Raw genomic sequence first — 21,809 nt, forward strand, 5'->3', positions numbered from 1 at the left:
GACTAACCAGTCCTCCTATACTGGGGAGACTAACCAGCCCCCCTATACTGGGGAGACTAACCAGCCATCCTATACTGGGGAGACTAACCAGCCCCCCTATACTGGGGAGACTAACCAGTCCTCCTATACTGGGGAGACTAACCAGTCCTCCTATACTGGGGAGACTAACCAGTCCTCCTATACTGGGGAGACTAACCAGTCCTCCTATACTGGGGAGACTAACCAGTCCTCCTATACTGGGGAGACTAACCAGTCCTCCTATACTGGGGAGACTAACCAGCCCTCCTATACTGGGGAGACTAACCAGCCCTCCTATACTGGGGAGACTAACCAGTCTTCCTATACTGGGGAGACTAACCAGCCCTTCTATACTGGGGAGACTAACCAGCCCTTCTATACTGGGGAGACTAACCAGCTCTCCCGTACTGGGGAGACTAACCAGCCCTCCTATACTGGGGAGACTAACCAGCCCTCCTATACTGGGGAGACTAACCAGCTCTCCCGTACTGGGGAGACTAACCAGCCCTCCTATACTGGGGAGACTAACCAGACCTCCCGTACTGGGAAGACTAACCAGCTCTCCCGTACTGGGGAGACTAACCAGTCCTCCTATACTGGGGAGACTAACCAGCCCCCCTATACTGGGGAGACTAACCAGCCCTCCTATACTGGGGAGACTAACCAAACCCTCCTATACTGGGGAGATTAACCAAACCCTCCTATACTGAGGGACTAACCAGTCCTCCTATACTGGGGAGACTAACCAGCCCTCCTATACTGGGGAGACTAACCAGACCTCCCGTACTGGGGAGACTAACCAGTCTTCCTATACTGGGGAGACTAACCAGCCCTTCTATACTGGGGAGACTAACCAGCTCTCCCGTACTGGGGAGACTAACCAGTCCTCCTATACTGGGGAGACTAACCAGCCCCCCTATACTGGGGAGACTAACCAGCCATCCTATACTGGGGAGACTAACCAGCCCCCCTATACTGGGGAGACTAACCAGTCCTCCTATACTGGGGAGACTAACCAGTCCTCCTATACTGGGGAGACTAACCAGTCCTCCTATACTGGGGAGACTAACCAGTCCTCCTATACTGGGGAGACTAACCAGTCCTCCTATACTGGGGAGACTAACCAGTCCTCCTATACTGGGGAGACTAACCAGTCCTCCTATACTGGGGAGACTAACCAGCCCTCCTATACTGGGGAGACTAACCAGCCCTCCTATACTGGGGAGACTAACCAGTCTTCCTATACTGGGGAGACTAACCAGCCCTTCTATACTGGGGAGACTAACCAGCCCTTCTATACTGGGGAGACTAACCAGCTCTCCCGTACTGGGGAGACTAACCAGCCCTCCTATACTGGGGAGACTAACCAGCCCTCCTATACTGGGGAGACTAACCAGCTCTCCCGTACTGGGGAGACTAACCAGCCCTTCTATACTGGGGAGACTAACCAGCCCTTCTATACTGGGGAGACTAACCAGCTCTCCCGTACTGGGGAGACTAACCAGCCCTCCTATACTGGGGAGACTAACCAGCCCTCTTATACTGGGGAGACTAACCAGTCTTCCTATACTGGGGAGACTAACCAGCCCTTCTATACTGGGGAGACTAACCAGCCCTTCTATACTGGGGAGACTAACCAGCTCTCCCGTACTGGGGAGACTAACCAGCCCTCCTATACTGGGGAGACTAACCAGCCCTTCTATACTGGGGAGACTAACCAGCTCTCCCGTACTGGGGAGACTAACCAGCCCTCCTATACTGGGGAGACTAACCAGCCCTCTTATACTGGGGAGACTAACCAGTCTTCCTATACTGGGGAGACTAACCAGCCCTTCTATACTGGGGAGACTAACCAGCCCTTCTATACTGGGGAGACTAACCAGCTCTCCCGTACTGGGGAGACTAACCAGCCCTCCTATACTGGGGAGACTAACCAGCCCTCCTATACTGGGGAGACTAACCAGCCCTCCTATACTGGGGAGACTAACCAGCTCTCCCGTACTGGGGAGACTAACCAGCCCTTCTATACTGGGGAGACTAACCAGCCCTTCTATACTGGGGAGACTAACCAGCTCTCCCGTACTGGGGAGACTAACCAGCCCTCCTATACTGGGGAGACTAACCAGCCCCCCTATACTGGGGAGACTAACCAGCCCTCCTATACTGGGGAGACTAACCAGCTCTCCCGTACTGGGGAGACTAACCAGCCCTCCAATACTGGGGAGACTAACCAGCCCTCCTATACTGGGGAGACTAACCAGCCCTCCTATACTGGGGAGACTAACCAGCTCTCCCGTACTGGGGAGACTAACCAGCCCCCCTATACTGGGGAGACTAACCAGTCCTCCTATACTGGGGAGACTAACCAGTCATCCTATACTGGGGAGACTAACCAGTCCTCCTATACTGGGGAGACTAACCAGTCCTCCTATATTGGGGAGACTAACCAGCCCTCCTATACTGGGGAGACTAACCAGTCCTCCTATACTGGGGAGACTAACCAGCTCTCCCGTACTGGGGAGACTAACCAGTCCTCCTATACTGGGGAGACTAACCAGTCCTCCTATACTGGGGAGACTAACCAGTCCTCCTATATTGGGGAGACTAACCAGCCCTCCTATACTGGGGAGACTAACCAGCCCTCCCGTACTGGGGAGACTAACCAGTCCTCCTATACTGGGGAGACTAACCAGTCCTCCTATACTGGGGAGACTAACCAGTCCTCCTATACTGGGGAGACTAACCAGTCCTCCTATACTGGGGAGACTAACCAGTCCTCCTATACTGGGGAGACTAACCAGCCCTCCTATACTGGGGAGACTAACCAGCCCTCCTATACTGGGGAGACTAACCAGCCCTCCTATACTGGGGAGACTAACCAGTCCTCCTATACTGGGGAGACTAACCAGCTCTCCCGTACTGGGGAGACTAACCAGTCCTCCTATACTGGGGAGACTAACCAGTCCTCCTATACTGGGGAGACTAACCAGTCCTCCTATACTGGGGAGACTAACCAGTCCTCCTATATTGGGGAGACTAACCAGCCCTCCTATACTGGGGAGACTAACCAGCCCTCCCGTACTGGGGAGACTAACCAGTCCTCCTATACTGGGGAGACTAACCAGTCCTCCTATACTGGGGAGACTAACCAGTCCTCCTATACTGGGGAGACTAACCAGTCCTCCTATACTGGGGAGACTAACCAGTCCTCCTATACTGGGGAGACTAACCAGTCCTCCTATACTGGGGAGACTAACCAGCCCTCCTATACTGGGGAGACTAACCAGTCCTCCTATACTGGGGAGACTAACCAGCCCTACTATACTGGGGAGACTAACCAGTCCTCCTATACTGGGGAGACTAACCAGTCCTCCTATACTGGGGAGACTAACCAGCCCTCCTATACTGGGGAGACTAACCAGCCCTCCTGTACTGGGGAGACTAACCAGCCCTCCTATACTGGGGTGACTAACCAGCCCTCCTATACTAGGGAGACTAACCAGCCCTCCTATACTGGGGAGACTAACCAGTCCTCCTATACTGGGGAGACTAACCAGCCCTACTTTACTGGGGAGACTAACCAGCCCTCCTATATGGGGAGACTAACCAGTCCTCCTATACTGGGAAGACTAACCAGCCCTCCTATACTGGGGAGACTAACCAAGCCCTCCTATACTGGGGAGACTAACCAGACCTCTCGTACTGGGAAGACTAACCAGCCCTCCTATACTGGGGTGACTAACCAGGCCTCCTATACTAGGGAGACTAACCAGCCCTCCTATACTGGGGAGACTAACCAGCCCTACTATACTGGGGAGACTAACCAGCCCTCCTATACTGGGGAGACTAGCCAGTCCTCCTATACTGGGGAGACTAACCAAACCCTCCTATACTGGGGAGACTAACCAGCCCTCCTATACTGGGGAGACTAACCAGTCCTCCTATACTGGGGAGACTAACCAGCCCTACTTTACTGGGGAGACTAACCAGCCCTCCTATATGGGGAGACTAACCAGTCCTCCTATACTGGGAAGACTAACCAGCCCTCCTATACTGGGGAGACTAACCAAGCCCTCCTATACTGGGGAGACTAACCAGACCTCTCGTACTGGGAAGACTAACCAGCCCTCCTATACTGGGGTGACTAACCAGCCCTCCTATACTAGGGAGACTAACCAGCCCTCCTATACTGGGGAGACTAACCAGCCCTACTATACTGGGGAGACTAACCAGCCCTCCTATACTGGGGAGACTAGCCAGTCCTCCTATACTGGGGAGACTAACCAAACCCTCCTATACTGGGGAGACTAGCCAGTCCTCCTATACTGGGGAGACTAACCAAACCCTCCTATACTGGGGAGACTAACCAGTCTTCCTCTTGTCCTAATACTAAACAACCCTCCTCCTACCCCAAAACCAGCTATCCCTCCCATCCTGATGCCCCCTCACTGCTGCTCTCAGGTGCCCCCCGGCTGTATGACGCGCCCGTCTTCTCACTGTAGGGGGTAGGGAGCCGGACTCTCGGTACAGGATATAATCGATCCGGCGCCCGGGCCAGTGCGTCCCGTCTGTGCCTGTATCATGAGGGAGCGGTGGGGCTATAAACAGGCGCCGATCACGGTCTGACTGCAGGGTCCTGAAACAGTCACGGGAAGGGGTGAGATTGTGAGCTCTGACCCCAATCACCCACTGCAACCCCAAACACACACTGCAACCCCTGACCCCAATCACACGCTGCAACCCCTGACCCCAACCACCCACTGCAACCCCTGACCCGAAACACACACTGCAACCCGACCCCAATCACACACTGCAACCCCTGACCCCAATCACACACTGCAACCCCTGACCCCAATCACACACTGCAACCCCTGACCCCAATCACCCACTGCAACCCCTGACCCCAATCACACACTGCAACCCCTGACCCCAATCACCCACTGCGACCCCTGACCCCAATCACACACTGCAACCCCCAGACCCCAATCACACACTGCAACCCCTGACCCCAATCACACACTGCAACCCCTGACCCCAATCACCCACTGCAACCCCTGACCCCAATCACCCACTGCAACCCCTGACCCCAATCACCCACTGCGACCCCTGACCCCAATCACCCACTGCGACCCCTGACCCCAATAACTCACTGCGACCCCTGACCCCAATCACACACTGCAAACCCTGACCCCAATCACCCACTGCAACCCCTGACCCCAACCACCCACTGCAACCCCTGACCCCAATCACCCACTGCAACCCCTGACCCCAATCACACACTGCAACCCCTGACCCCAATCACACACTGCAACCCCTGACCCCAATCACACACTGCAACCCCTGACCCCAATCACACACTGCAACCCCTGACCCCAATCACACACTGCAACCCCTGACACCAATCACACACTGCAAACCCGGACCCCAATCACCCACTGCAAACCCGGACCCCAACCACCCACTGCAACCCCTGACCCCAATCACACACTGCAACCCCTGAACCCAATCACACACTGCAAACCCGGACCCCAACCACCCACTGCAACCCCTGACCCCAATCACACACTGCAACCCCTGAACCCAATCACCCACTGCGACCCCTGACCCCAATCACCCACTGCAACCCCTGACCCAAATCACACACTGCAACCGTTGATCCAAATCTCACCCTGCGACCCGACCCCAATCACACACTGTAACCCTGACCCTAAACACACAATGTGACCTGACCCCAATCCCGCACTGCAACCCCTGACCCCAATCACACACTGCATCCCCTGACCCCAATCACACACTGTAACCCGACCCCAATCACACACTGTAACCCCTGACCCAATCACACGCTGCGATCCAACACCAATCCCACACTGCGACCCGACACCAATCCCACACTGCGACCCGACCCTAATCCCACACTGTAACCCGACCCCAATCCCACACTGCGACCCGACACCAATCCCACACTGCGACCCGACCCTAATCCCACACTGTAACCCGACCCCAATCTCATACTGTAACCCGACCCCAATCCCACACTTCGACCCGACCCGAATCCCACACTGTGACCCAACCCCAATCCCACACTGCGACCCGACCCTAATCCCACACTGTAACCCGACCCTAATCCCACACTGCGACCCGACACCAATCCCACACTGCGACCCGACCCTAATCCCACACTGTAACCCGACCCCAATCTCATACTGTAACCCGACCCCAATCTCATACTGTAACCCGACCCCAATCCCACACTTCGACCCGACCCCAATCACACACTGCGACCCAACCCCAATCACACACTGTGACCCAACCCCAACCACACACTGTGACCCAACCCCAACCACACACTGTGACCCAACCCCAATCCCACCCTGTGACCCAACCCCAACCACACACTGTGACCCAACCCCAACCACACACTGTGACCCAACCCCAACCACACACTGTGACCCAACCCCAACCACACACTGCGACCGACCCGAATCCCACACTGCAAACCCTGACACTAAACACACAATGCGACCAGACCCAAATCCCGCACTGCGTCCCCTGTCCCCAATCACACACTGCAACCCCTGACCCCAATCACACACTTCAACCCCTGACCCCAATCACCCACTGCAACCCCTGACCCCAATCACACACTTCGACCAGACACCAATCCTGCACTGCAACCACTGACCCCAATCACACACTGTAACCCCTGACCCCAATCACACACTTCAACCCCTGACCCCAATCACACACTTCAACCCCTGACCCCAATCACACACTGCAACCCCTGACCCCAATCACCCACTGCAACCCCTGACCCCAATCACACACTTCAACCCCTGACCCCAATCACACACTTCGACCAGACACCAATCCTGCACTGCAACCACTGACCCCAATCACACACTGTAACCCCTGACCCCAATCACACACTTCAACCCCTGACCCCAATCACACACTTCAACCCCTGACCCCAATCACCCACTGCAACCCCTGACCCCAATCACCCACTGCAACCCCTGACCCCAATCACACACTTCAACCCCTGACCCCAATCACACACTTCAACCCCTGACTCCAATCACAAACTGCATCCCCTGACCCCAATCACACACTTCAACCCCTGACCCCAATCACAAACTGCATCCCCTGACCCCAATCACACACTTCGACCAGACACCAATCCTGCACTGCAACCACTGACCCCAATCCCACACTGTAACCCCTGACCCCAATCACACACTGTAACCCGACCCCAATCGCTGACCCCAATCACACACTGTAACCCCTGACCCCAATCACACACTGTAACCCCTGACCCAATCACACACTGCGACCCGACACCAATCCCACACTGCGACCCAACCCCAATCCCATCCTGTGACCCAACCCCAATCCCACCCTGTGACCCAACCCCAATCCCACCCTGTGACCCAACCCCAATCCCACCCTGTGACCCAACCCCAATCCCACCCTGTGACAAAACCCCAACCACACACTGCGACCCGACCCAAATCCCACCCTGTGACCCAACCCCAATCCCACCGTGACCCAACCCCAATCCCACACCGTGACCCAACCCCAACCCCACCCTGTGACCCAACCCCAATCTCACTGTGACCCAACCCCAATCTCACTGTGACCCAACCCCAATCCCACCCCGTGACCCAACCCCAATCCCACCCCGTGACCCAACCCCAATCCCACCCCGTGACCCAACCCCAATCCCACCCCGTGACCCAACCCCACCCCGTGACCCAACCCCAATCCCACCCCGTGACCCAACCCCAATCCCACCCCGTGACCCAACCCCAATCCCACACTGTGACCCAACCCCAATCCCACCCCGTGACCCAACCCCAATCCCACCCCGTGACCCAACCCCAATCCCCCACTGTGACCCAACCCCAATCCCACACTGTGACCCAACCCCAACCACACACTGTGACCCAACCCCAACCACACACTGTGACCCAACCCCAATCCCACCCGGTGACCCAACCCCAATCCCACCCGGTGACCCAACCCCATCCACACACTGTGACCCAACCCCAATCCCACCCTGTGACCCAACCCAAATCCCACCCTGTGACCCAACCCCAATCCCACCCTGTGACCCAACCCCAATCCCACCCTGTGACCCAACCCCAATCCCACCCTGTGACCCAACCCCAATCCCACCCCGTGACCCAACCCCAATCCCACCCCGTGACCCAACCCCAATTCCACCCTGTGACCCAACCCCACCCTGTGACCCAATCCCACCCTGTGACCCAACCCCAATCCCACCCTGTGACCCAACCCCAATCCCATCCTGTGACCCAACCCCAATCCCACACTGTGACCCAACCCCAATCCCACCCCGTGACCCAAACCCCAATCCCACCCCGTGACCCAACCCCAATCCCACCCCGTGACCCAACCCCAATCCCACCCCGTGACCCAACCCCAATCCCACCCCGTGACCCAACCCCAATCCCACCCTGTGACCCAACCCCAATCCCACCCTGTGACCCAACCCCAATCCCACCCCGTGACCCAACCCCAATCCCACCCCGTGACCCAACCCCAATCCCACCCCGTGACCCAACCCCAATCCCACCCCGTGACCCAACCCCAATCCCACCCCGTGACCCAACCCCAATCCCACCCCGTGACCCAACCCCAATCCCACCCCGTGACCCAACCCCAATCCCACCCCGTGATCCAACCCCAATCCCACCCCGTGATCCAACCCCAATCCCACCCCGTGACCCAACCCCAATCCCACCCCGTGACCCAACCCCAATCCCACCCTGTGACCCAACCCCACCCTGTGACCCAACCCCAATCCCACCTTGTGACCCAACCCCAATCCCACCCTGTGACCCAACCCCAATCCCACCCCGTGAACCAACCCCAATCCCACCCCGTGACCCAACCCCAATCCCACCCTGTGACCCAACCCCAATCCCAACCTGTGACCCAACCCCAATCCCACCCTGTGACCCAACCCCATCCACACACTGTGACCCAACCCCATCCACACACTGTGACCCAACCCCAATCACACACTGTGACCCAACCCCAATCCCACCCTGTGACCCAACCCCAATCCCACCCTGTGACCCAACCCCAATCCCACCCTGTAACCCAACCCCACCCTGTGACCCAACCCCAATCCCACCCTGTGACCCAACCCCATCCACACACTGTGACCCAACCCCAATCCCATCCTGTGACCCAACCCCAATCCCACCCCGTGACCCAACCCCAATCCCACCCCGTGACCCAACCCCAATCCCACCCCGTGACCCAACCCCAATCCCACCCCGTGACCCAACCCCAATCCCACCCCGTGACCCAACCCCAATCCCACCCCGTGACCCAACCCCAATCCCACCCCGTGACCCAACCCCAATCTCACCCCGTGACCCAACCCCAATCCCACCCCGTGACCCAACCCCAATCCCACCCTTTGACCCAACCCCAATCCCACCCCGTGATCCAACCCCAATCCCACCCCGTGACCCAACCCCAATCCCATCCCGTGAACCAACCCCAATCCCACCCCGTGACCCAACCCCAATCCCACCCCGTGACCCAACCCCAATCCCACCCCGTGACCCAACCCCAATCCCACCCCGTGACCCAACCCCAATCCCACCCCGTGACCCAACCCCAATCCCACCCCGTGACCCAACCCCAATCCCACCCCATGACCCAACCCCAATCCCACCCCGTGACCCAACCCCAATCCCACCCCGTGACCCAACCCCAATCTCACCCCGTGACCCAACCCCAATCCCACCCCGTGACCCAACCCCAATCCCACCCCTTGACCCAACCCCAATCCCACCCCGTGATCCAACCCCAATCCCACCCCGTGACCCAACCCCAATCCCATCCCGTGATCCAACCCCAATCCCACCCCGTGACCCAACCCCAATCCCACCCCGTGACCCAACCCCAATCCCCCCCGTGACCCAACCCCAATCCCACCCTGTGACCCAACCCCAATCCCACCCCGTGACCCAACCCCAATTCCACCCCGTGACCCAACCCCAATCCCACCCTGTGACCCAACCTCAATCCCACACTGTGACCCAACCCTTAATAACAAAAAAATGAGAAAAGAAAATATAGGACCCTTTTAGTGTGAGATGGGTAGGCAGATTATTGGAGATAAGGAAAAAGTTAAGGTATTAAACAAATTCTTTGCCTCTGTGTTTACCAGGGAAGAATCAAGTTCAATAGTAGTGCCGCAGGAGGAAGCCACAACCTCCATATTAATGAACAATTGGTTAACTGAGGAAGAAATTCATAAGCGGCTTGAAAAAAATAAAGTAAACAAGGCACTTGGCCCCGATGGCATACATCCAAGAGTTCTCAAGGAGTTTAGCTCAGTAATAGCCAAACCATTATATTTAATATTCAAGGACTCCATTTCCACAGGCTCAGTACCACAAGATTGCATATATTTAAAAAGGGAGCTAGATCTCAACCGGGGAATTACAGACCCGTAAGCCTGACTTCAATAGTGGGGAAACTACTTGAAGGTTTAATACGGGATAATATTCAGGAATACCTAATGGAAAACAACATTATTAGTAATAGTCAGCATGGATTTATGAAGGATAGATCATGCCAAACTAACCTTATTTGTTTCTTTGAGGAGGTAAGTAGGAATTTAGACCAGGGTAATGCAGTTGATGTGGTCTACTTAGATTTTGCAAAGGCTTTTGATTTGGTTTCACACGAGAGGTTGGTGTACAAAATAAAGAAAATTGGACTCAGTAATAATATATGCACCTGGATTGAAAACTGGTTAAAGGACAGACAACAGAGGGTTGTCATAAATTTAACTTTTTCAGGTTGGGCTAAAATCGTGAGTGGAGTACCTCAGGGATCGGTACTGGGACCCCTGCTTTTTAACTTGTTTATTAATGACCTTTAGGTTGGCATCGAGAGCAAAGTCTCCATCTTTGCTGATGATACTAAATTGTGTAAGGTAATAGAATCAGAGCAGGATGTAATTTCTCTTCAGAAGGACTTGGAGAGACTGGAAACGTGGGCAGGTAAATGGCAGATGAGGTTTAATACAGATAAATGTAAGGTTATGCATTTGGGATGCAAGAATAAAAAGGCGACTTACAAATTAAATGGAGATATATTGGGGGAATCCTTGATGGAGAAGGATTTAGGAGTGCTTGTAGACAGCAGGCTTAGCAATAGTGCCCAAAGTCACGCAGTAGCTGCAAAGGCAAACACGATCTTATCTTGCATTCAACGGGCAATGGATGGAAGGGAAGTAAACATAATTATGCCCCTTTACAAAGCATTAGTAAGACCTCACCTTGAATATGGAGTACAATTTTTTCGGCACCACTCCTTAGAAAAGACATTATGGAACTAGAGAGAGTGCAGAGAAGAGCCACCAAATTAATAAAGGGGATGGACATTCTAATTTATGAGGAGAGGCTAGCTAAATTAGATTTATTTACATTAGAAAAGAGGCGTCTAAGAGGGGATATTTTTTTTTATTTATAAAAATGTTTTTTTTATTTTTTTATTTATAAAAATGTTTTACCAGGAAGTAATACATTGAGAGATACCTCTCGTTTTCAAGTATGTCCTGGGCACAGAGTTATAAAAAATACATGGTTACGATAAAAGAACAGGGTTATACAGGTAATTCATAGACATTTCATGGACAGATAAAGTTGGAAAATTGGGTACAGGGGATAAAGGGCTTATGTGTTTCAGATAGAAATAGAGCAGCTTCAACATCACTTTAACATCAACTAACATCAGCGAACGGCAGCAAATGGCTCACGCCCTTTGGCTGCCCTTTGGCTGCGCCATTGATAACTATATACAAATATATTCGGGGACAATACAAGAAAAGAAATATTCATCCCAAGGGCAGTACAAAGGACACGGGGCCATCCCTTAAGGTTGGAGGAAAGGAGATTTCACCAGCAACAAAGGAAAGGGTTCTTTACAGTAAGGGCAGTTACAGTGTGGGATTCATTACCCATGGAGACTGTGATGGCAGATACAATAGATTTGTTCAAAAAAAGGTTGGACATCTTTTTAGATGGGAAAGGCATACAGGGATATACCAAATAAGTATACATGGGAAGGATGTTGATCCAGGGAGTAATCCGATTGCCAATTCTTGGAGTCGGGAAGGAATTTATTTTTCCCCTTATGAGATATCATTGGATGATATGACACTGGGGTTTTTTGTTTGCCTGCCTCTGGATCAATAAGTATAGATATAGGATATAGTATCTGTGTCTAAATTTAGCATAGGTTGAACTTGATGGACGTACGTCTTTTTTCAACCTCATCTACTATGTAACAATCCCGCACAGCATCACCTGACCCCAATCACGCACTGGGACCCGACCCCAACCCCGCACTGGGACCCGACCCCAACCCCGCACTGTGTCCCCTGACCCCAACCACACACTGCGTATCCTGACCCCAATCACCCACTGCGACCCCTGACCCAAATCACGCACAGCGACGTGACCCCAACCCCACACTGCGTCCCGACCCCAATCATGCACTGCGTCCCCGACCCCAATCACGCACTGCGTCCCCTGACCCCAACCCCACACTGCATCCCGACCCCAATCCCGCACTGTGTCCCCTGACCCCAACCCCGCACTGGGACCCGACCCCAACCCCACACTGCGTCCCGACCCCAATCCCGCACTGTGTCCCCTGACCCCAACCCCGCACTGGGACCCGACCCCAACCCCACACTGCGTCCCGACCCCAATCCCGCACTGCATCACCTGACCCCAACCCCGCACTGGGACCCGACCCCAACCCCGCACTGGGACCCGACCCCAACCCCGCACTGCGTCCCCTGACCCCAATCACGCACTGCGTCCCCTGACCCCAACCCCACACTGCGTCCCGACCCCAATCCCGCACTGCATCACCTGACCCCAACCCCGCACTGGGACCCGACCCCAACCCCACACTGCGTCCCGACCCCAATCACGCACTGCGTCCCCTGACCCCAACCCCACACTGCATCCCGACCCCAATCCCGCACTGTGTCCCCTGACCCCAACCCCGCACTGGGACCCGACCCCAACCCCACACTGCGTCCCGACCCCAATCCCGCACTGTGTCCCCTGACCCCAACCCCGCACTGGGACCCGACCCCAACCCCACACTGCGTCCCGACCCCAATCCCGCACTGCATCACCTGACCCCAACCCCGCACTGGGACCCGACCCCAACCCCGCACTGGGACCCGACCCCAACCCCGCACTGCGTCCCCTGACCCCAATCACGCACTGCGTCCCCTGACCCCAACCCCACACTGCGTCCCGACCCCAATCCCGCACTGCATCACCTGACCCCAACCCCGCACTGGGACCCGACCCCAACCCCACACTGCGTCCCGACCCCAATCACGCACTGTGTCCCCTGACCCCAATCACGCACTGCGTCCCCTGACCCCAATCACGCACTGCGTCCCCTGACCCCAATCACGCACTGCGTCCCCTGACCCCAATCACCCACTACGACCCCTGACCCCAATCACCCACTACGACACCTGACCCCAATCACCCACTGCGACCCCTGACCCCAATCCCGCACTGTGTCCCAACCCCAATCACGCACTGCGTCCCCTGACCCCAACCACGCACTGCGTCCCCTGACCCCAATCACCCACTACGACCCCTGACCCCAATCACCCACTACGACCCCTGACCCCAATCACCAAGTGCGACCCCTGACCCCAATCACCCACTGCGGCCCCTGACCCCAATCACCCACTGCGACCCCTGACCCCAATCACCCACTGCGACCCCTGACCCCAATCACCCACTGCGACCCCTGACCCCAACCACCCACTGCGACCCCTGACCCCAACCACTGCGACCTCTGACCCCAATCACCCATCACCCAGTGCAGAATCTGCCTCTTCTTCTCACCTCTTCAGATTCTCTGGAGACTTCACAGCTTCGTGATACAGGAACTCCTGTCTGAGGAGCGTGCCTGAGAGCAGAACCAGAACAAGGTCAGAACCGGAACAGAACACAATAGATAGGAGTCAGAACAGAGTCAGAACTAGGACAGAACCTGAGAGCAGATCCAGAACTGGGTAAGAACTTGAAAGAGCAGAACTAGAACCGTTAAAACCAGGACAGAGCCTGAAGGCCGATAAAGAAGCGTGTAGAAGCAGGGCCAGGTCAGTATCTAAACTAGATCAACACCAGAACCAGTAAAGAGACTGATTAATCAGGACTAGAACCAGGACAGAGCATGATGAAGCAGAACCAAGTCAGTACGAAGCCCGAGAGAGAAGAACCAGGCTGGAACTCAACCAGACCAGAGCAGAACCAGGGAACCAGTACTTAATGCAAGAGAGCAGGACCACAATCGGCTCAGAACAGGGCCCGAGAGAGCATAAACGGGAGCCGGTCCGAGAGAGCAGAGCCGGGAGCCGGCCCGAGAGCAGAGCCGGGAGCCGGCCCGAGAGAGCAGAACCGGGAGCCGGCCCGAGAGAGCAGAACCGGGAGCCGGCCCGAGAGAGCAGAACCGGGAGCCGGCCCGAGAGAGCAGAACCGGGAGCCGGCCCGAGAGAGCAGAACCGGGAGCCGGCCCGAGAGAGCAGAACCGGGAGCCGGCCCGAGAGAGCAGAACCGGGAGCCGGCCCGAGAGAGCAGAACCGGGAGCCGGCCCGAGAGAGCAGAACCGGGACCAGGCCCGAGAGAGCAGAACAGGGAGCCGGCCCGAGAGAGCAGAACCGGGAGCCGGCCCGAGAGAGCAGAACCGGGACCCGGCCCGAGAGAGCAGAAGAGGGACCAGGCCCGAGAGAGCAGTACCGGGACCCGGCCCGAGAGAGCAGAACCGGGCAGAACAGGGACCAGGCCGGAGAGAGCAGAACAGGGACCAGGCCGGAGAGAGCAGAACAGGGACCAGGCTCGAGAGAGCAGAACCGGGACCAGGCCCGAGAGCAGAATCGGGACCAGGCCCGAGAGAGCAGAACCGGGACCCGGCCCGAGAGAGCAGAACCGGGACCCGGCCCGAGAGAGCAGAACCGGGACCAGGCCCGAGAGAGCAGAACCGGGACCAGGCCCTAGAGAGCAGAACCGGGAGCCGGCCCGAGAGAGCAGAACCGGGAGCCGCCCAGAGAGAGCAGAACCGGGACCCGGCCCGAGAGAGCAGAACCGGGCAGAACAGGGACCAGGCCAGAGAGAGCAGAACCGGGACCAGGCCCGAGAGCAGAATCGGGACCAGGCTCGAGAGAGCAGAACCGGGACCCGGCCCGAGAGAGCAGAACCGGGACCCGGCCCGAGAGAGCAGAACCGGGACCAGGCCCGAGAGAACAGAACCGGGACCAGGCCCGAGAGAGCAGAACCGGGACCAGGCCCGAGAGAGCAGAACCGGGACCAGGCCCGAGAGAGCAGGGCATGTATCTGTATTATACGCAGAGCAGCGCGTGTATCTGTATTATACGCAGAGCAGCGTGTATCTGTATTATATGCAGAGCAGCGTGTATCTGTATTATACGCAGAGCAGCGTGTGTATCTGTATTATACGCAGAGCAGCACGTGTACCTGTATTATATGCAGAGCAACGTGTGTATCTGTATTATACGCAGAGCAGCGGGTGTATCTGTATTATACACAGAGCAGCGTGTATCTGTATTATACGCAGAGCAGTGTGTATCTGTTTTATACGCAGAGCAGCGCGTGTATCTGTATTATACACAGAGCAGCGCATGTATCTGTATTATACGCAGAGCAGCGCGTGTATCTGTATTATACGCAGAGCAGCGTGTGTATCTGTATTATACGCAGAGCAGCGCGTGTATCTGTTATACGCAGAGCAGCGTGTATCTGTATTATACGCAGAGCAGCGCGTGTATCTGTATTATACGCAGAGCAGCGCGTGTATCTGTATTATACGCAGAGCAGCGTGTATCTGTATTATACGCAGAGCAGCGCGTGTATCTGTATTATACGCAGAGCAGCGCGTGTATCTGTATTATACGCAGAGCAGCGCGTGTATCTGTATTATACGCAGAGCAGCGCATGTATCTGTATGATACGCAGAGCAGCGCGTGTATCTGTATTATACACAGAGCAGCGCGTGTATCTGTATTATACGCAGAGCAGCGTGTGTATCTATATTATACGCAGAGCAGCGTGTATCTGTATTATACGCAGAGCAGCGTGTATCTGTATTATACGCAGAGCAGCGTGTATCTGTATCATACGCAGAGCAACGTGTATCTGTATTATACACAGAGCAGCGTGTATCTGTATTATACGCAGAGCAGCGTGTGTATCTGTATTATACGCAGAGCAGCGTGTATCTGTATTATACGCAGAGCAGCGTGTATCTGTATTATACGCAGAGCAGCGTGTGTATCTGTATGATATGCAGAGCAGCGTGTATCTGTATTATACGCAGAGCAGCGCGTGTATCTGTATTATACGCAGAGCAGCGTGTATCTGTATTATACGCAGAGCAGCGCATGTATCTGTATTATACGCAGAGCAGCGTGTTTGTATTATACGCAGAGCAGCGTGTGTATCTGTATTATACACAGAGCAGCGTGTATCTGTATTATACGCAGAGCAGCGCGTGTATCTGTATTATACGCAGAGCAGCGCGTGTATCTGTATTATACACAGAGCAGCGTGTATCTGTATTATACGCAGAGCAGAGCGTGTATCTGTATTATATGCAGAGCAGCGCGTGTATCTGTATTATACGCAGAGCAGCGGGTGTATCTGTATTATACGCAGAGCAGCGTGTATCTGTATCATACGCAGAGCAGCGCGTGTATCTGTATTATACGCAGAGCAGCGTGTGTATCTGTATTATACGCAGAGCAGCGCGTGTATTTGTATTATACGCAGAGCAGCGTGTATCTGTATTATACGCAGAGCAGCGTGTATCTGTATTATACGCAGAGCAGCGTGTTTGTATTATACGCAGAGCAGCGTGTATCTGTATTATACGCAGAGCAGCGCGTGTATCTGTATTATACGCAGAGCAGCATGTATCTGTATTATACGCAGAGCAGCGCGTGTATCTGTATTATACGCAGAGCAGCGTGTGTATCTGTATTATACACAGAGCAGCGTGTGTATCTGTATTATACGCAGAGCTTGCCATGTATCTGTATTATACACAGAGCAGCGCGTGTATCTGTATTATACGCAGAGCAGCGTGTGTATCTGAATTATACGCAGAGCAGCATGTATCTGTATTATACGCAGAGCAGCGCGTGTATCTGTATTATACGCAGAGCAGCGTGTATCTGTATTATACGCAGAGCAGCGTGTATCTGTATTATACACAGAGCAGCGCGTGTATCTGTATTATACGCAGAGCAGCGTGTATCTGTATTATACGCAGAGCAGCGCGTGTATCTGTATTATACGCAGAGCAGCGCATGTATCTGTATGATATGCAGAGCAGTGCATGAGCGTGTATCTGTATTATACGCAGAGCAGCGCGTGTATCTGTATTATACGCAGAGCAGCGCGTGTATCTGTATTATACGCAGAGCAGCATGTATCTGTATGATATGCAGAGCAGCGCATGTATCTGTGTTATACGCAGAGCAGCGTGTATCTGTATTATACGCAGAGCAGCACGTGTATCTGTGTTATACGCAGAGCAGCGTGTATCTGTATTATACGCAGAGCAGCGCGTGTATCTGTATTATACGCAGAGCAGCGCATGTATCTGTATGATATGCAGAGCAGTGCATGAGCGTGTATCTGTATTATACGCAGAGCAGCGCGTGTATCTGTGTTATACACAGAGCAGCGTGTATCTGTATTATACGCAGAGCAGCGCATGTATCTGTATTATACGCAGAGCAGCGGGTGTATCTGTATTATACGCAGAGCAGCGTGTATCTGTATTATACGCAGAGCAGCGTGTATCTGTATTATACGCAGAGCAGCGTGTGTATCTGTATTATACGCAGAGCAGCGTGTATCTGTATTATACACAGAGCAGCGTGTATCTGTATTATACGCAGAGCAGCGCGTGTATCTGTATTATACGCAGAGCAGCGCGTGTATCTGTATTATACGCAGAGCAGCGAATATCTGTATTATACGCAGAGCAGCGTGTATCTGTATTATACGCAGAGCAGCGTGTATCTGTATTATACGCAGAGCAGCGTGTGTATCTGTATTATACCAGAGCAGCGTGTGTATCTGTATTATACACAGAGCAGCGTGTGTATCTGTATTATACGCAGAGCAGCGCGTGTATCTGTGTTATACACAGAGCAGCGTGTATCTGTATTATACACAGAGCAGCGTGTATCTGTATTATACGCAGAGCAGCGTGTGTATCTGTATTATACGCAGAGCAGCGTGTGTATCTGTATTATACGCAGAGCTTGCCATGTATCTGTATTATACGCAGAGCAGCGCGTGTATCTGTATTATACGCAGAGCAGCGCGTGTATCTGTGTTATACACAGAGCAGCGTGTATCTGTATTATACGCAGAGCAGCGTGTGTATCTGTATTATACGCAGAGCAGCGTGTGTATCTGTATTATACGCAGAGCTTGCCATGTATCTGTATTATACGCAGAGCAGCGCATGTATCTGTATTATACGCAGAGCAGCGTGTGTATCTGTATTATACGCAGAGCTTGCCATGTATCTGTATTATACGCAGAGCAGCGCGTGTATCTGTATTATACACGGAGCAGCGTGTGTATATCTCTTGTATACAGACTAAAATGCATATACTCACCCACTGTGCCCTTCCGGTCCCGACCTGCGCAGTCTCTACAGGGGTCCTTGTACACGGAAAATATTTCATGATTTTGTTCCAAACAGTCATCTGAAATACAGAAGGGGCACATGGACCTAGAACTCAGTATACACTGCACGTGTCCTCACACAAAGACCTAGAACTCAGTATACACTGCACGTGTCCTCACACACAGACCTAGAACTCAGTATACACTGCAGGTGTCCTCACACACAGACCTAGAACTCAGTATACACTGCATGTGTCCTCACACACAGACCTAGTACTCAGTATACACTGCATGTGCCCTCACACACAGACCTAGAACTCAGTATAAACTGCATGTGTCCTCTCACACATACCTAGAGCTCAGTATACACTGCATGTGCCCTCACACACAGACCTAGAACTCAGTATACACTGCATGTGTCCTCTCACACAGTCCTAGAACTCAGTATAAACGGCAGGTGTCCTCACACACAGACCTAGAACTCAGTATACACTGCATGTGTCCTCTCACACAGTCCTTGATCTCAGTATACACTGCATGTGTCCTCACACACATACCTAGAGCTCAGTATACACTGCATGTGTCCTCACACAGACCTAGAACTCAGTATACACTGCAGCTGTCCTCACACAGACCTAGAACTCAGTATACACTGCACATGTCCTCACACACAGACCTAGAACTCAGTATACACTGCACATGTCCTCACACAGACCTAGAACTCAGTATACACTGCACGTGTCCTCACACACAGACCTAGAACTCAGTATACACTGCATGTGTCCTCACACACAGACCTAGAACTCAGTAAACACTGCATGTGTCCTCACACACAGACCTAGAGCTCAGTATACACTGCATGTGTCCTCACACACATACCTAGAGCTCAGTATACACTGCATGTGTCCTCACACACAGACCTAGAACTCAGTATACACTGCATGTGTCCTCACACACAGATCTAGAACTCAGTATACACTGCACATGTCCTCATACACAGACCTGCTACTCAGTATACACTGCACGTCCTCACACACATACCTAGAGCTCAGTATACACTGCACGTCCTCACACACATACCTAGAGCTCACTATAACCTACATGTTACACTGTTACACAATTACACAGTTACTTAGTAGATGAGGTTGAAAAAAGACGTACGTCCATCAAGTTCAACCTGTGCTAAATTTAAACAACAGATACTTTATCTATATCTATACTTATTGATCCAGAGGAAGGTAAACAAAAAATCCCAGTGTCATATCATCTCATAAGCAGGGAAATAAATTCCTTCCTGACTACAAGAATTTGCAATCGGATTAATCCCTGGATCAATATCCTTCCCATGTATACTTATTTGGTATATCCCTGTATACCTTTCCTTTCTAAAAAGATGTCCAACCTTTTTTTGAACAAATCTATTGTATCTGCCATCACAGTCTCCATGGGTAATGAATCCCACATTGTAACTGCCCTTAATAAAACCATTTTTTGCGTTTTCCCCTTTCCGGGCATGCAATCTAGCGGGGATTGCTAGTGTATGAGTTTCAAGGGGGCTTTTGCGGAGGAACCGTTGTCAGAATGCCTGATTCTCGGATACATGTAGGCACATTGTCCCGGCAATACCATTTGGCTCTGTTTGCCAGATGGAAAAGTTAACGAGTTTTGTTAACGCCCCAAATTTCCAAAAAGTGTGGTTCCCGTGGCTGGCCCAGGCAGACATCCCGGGGGTGAGTAATGCCACCGCGTGGCTGTGATAGAACTAGATGCATTCTCCTTGGTAAACCACATTGTGGTGGGAAAGAGAACTGGATTCTGAGCAGGAAACCTGCAGAAGTAATGGCTCCGCAACGGGACTCTGGAGAGAGAAGACATTCAAACTCATTCGCAAACAGTGGTCAAGATTTAGATATAGAGACACAATGTGAAAATGTTTGTTATGCTTCATGAAAAAACTCAATACAATTTTAAGTTGAAAATCTGCCTTTCTAAAGTTTTAGGTCTTTGTTGAACCCAAGTAATCTGTTTTTTGATAATGAGACTGTTACCCAAATGTTCCAGGACTTGAATATTTGTTATTACTTCTACATTGTTTGATATGACCAAATCCAGTACTGCCCCTCTCCTGGTTGGTTCCTCAATAATTTTGGTCATATTGTCTTTAAGCACCCCCAAAAACCTGTTTCCTTTTGTTGTAATGCTAATCTCATTGCCCCAGTCTGTCGGGATAATTAAAATCACCCATTATGCAAACGTGACCCAGTTTGGATGCCTTCTCCAATTAGAAAAGTATTTTAGCTTCCTCAATCTCACAGATATTTGCTTGTTTATAGCATATGTACAGCCCCAGCAAGCTCTAACCTCTAACCCCAAAACCCACTAATATATATATATATATCAAAAGGAGTGCTACTGAGCGTGGCCAAATGTATGCAACAAGATACAGAGAAGCCCAATGTTACATCCAATTTGACAAAATACAGCACCGACATTGTTTATTGCACTAAATCACGACGGCACGCCGAGATCTACCCCAGCTGCCGCCAGTAACAACCGCGCGCCGCCGCGTTTCCCCCACGCACCCCCCCTCCACTTCGCGCGCAATTTAAATCCCTTCCCGACCCCGTACAAGGCTCCTGCTATGCCCCTCTGCTTCCCCGCACCCCCGCTTACCTTCATTTGATCTCCAGGGGTGTCGGGGAAGCCAGGGGAAGACGGGGAAGACGGGGAAGCCGGGCGCGCATGTTACTGTGACGTCACAGTGCGCCGCCACGCGCCGCGGCTACCCGCTTCCCAGCCGCATGGAGCCGGCGGCTTTTGCTTCAATAAGCAATGTCGCTACTGTATATAGTAATTAGCAGTGCTTGACAAATCACCCAAAAATCTACTCGCCGAACCAAAAAATCTACTCGCCACCTAGTCCCGCCCCCAACCCCGGCCCTAGTCCCACCCCCAACCCTAGTCCCACCCCTAACCCCGCCCCTAGTCCCACCCCCAGTCCCGCGCCCGCTTTTAAAAAAATACATAAATAAA

The 21,809-nt window shown here is 53.1% G+C and overlaps 1 protein-coding gene across 6 annotated transcripts in view; it reads right to left on the reverse strand.

The window, feature by feature from the left end:
- Nucleotides 1-21,809, reverse strand: part of LOC142485095 (sphingomyelin phosphodiesterase 5-like) — a 137,953-nt gene that overhangs the window by 16,662 nt on the left and 99,482 nt on the right. Inside the window, exons 4-8 of one of the 6 annotated variants that reach the window (XR_012798359.1) lie at nucleotides 18,767-18,856; nucleotides 13,959-14,022; nucleotides 11,348-11,403; nucleotides 10,649-10,730; nucleotides 4,536-4,654 (exon numbers count right to left, since the gene is read on the reverse strand). Coding sequence is in view for 4 of the 6 variants with exons in the window: in XM_075584302.1 (XP_075440417.1) it covers nucleotides 4,468-4,654; nucleotides 13,959-14,022; nucleotides 18,767-18,856 (341 nt within the window). In the remaining 2 variants the exon portion in view is untranslated. Of the gene's footprint in view, nucleotides 1-4,467; nucleotides 4,655-10,648; nucleotides 10,731-10,793; nucleotides 11,404-13,958; nucleotides 14,023-18,766; nucleotides 18,857-21,809 lie in introns of those variants that run through there. The other 5 variants (XR_012798360.1, XM_075584305.1, XM_075584302.1 and 2 more) reach the window with 5 other exon arrangements.

This window comes from Ascaphus truei, unplaced genomic scaffold (genome assembly GCF_040206685.1).
Source record: "Ascaphus truei isolate aAscTru1 unplaced genomic scaffold, aAscTru1.hap1 HAP1_SCAFFOLD_536, whole genome shotgun sequence".
Taxonomy (NCBI): domain Eukaryota; kingdom Metazoa; phylum Chordata; class Amphibia; order Anura; family Ascaphidae; genus Ascaphus; species Ascaphus truei.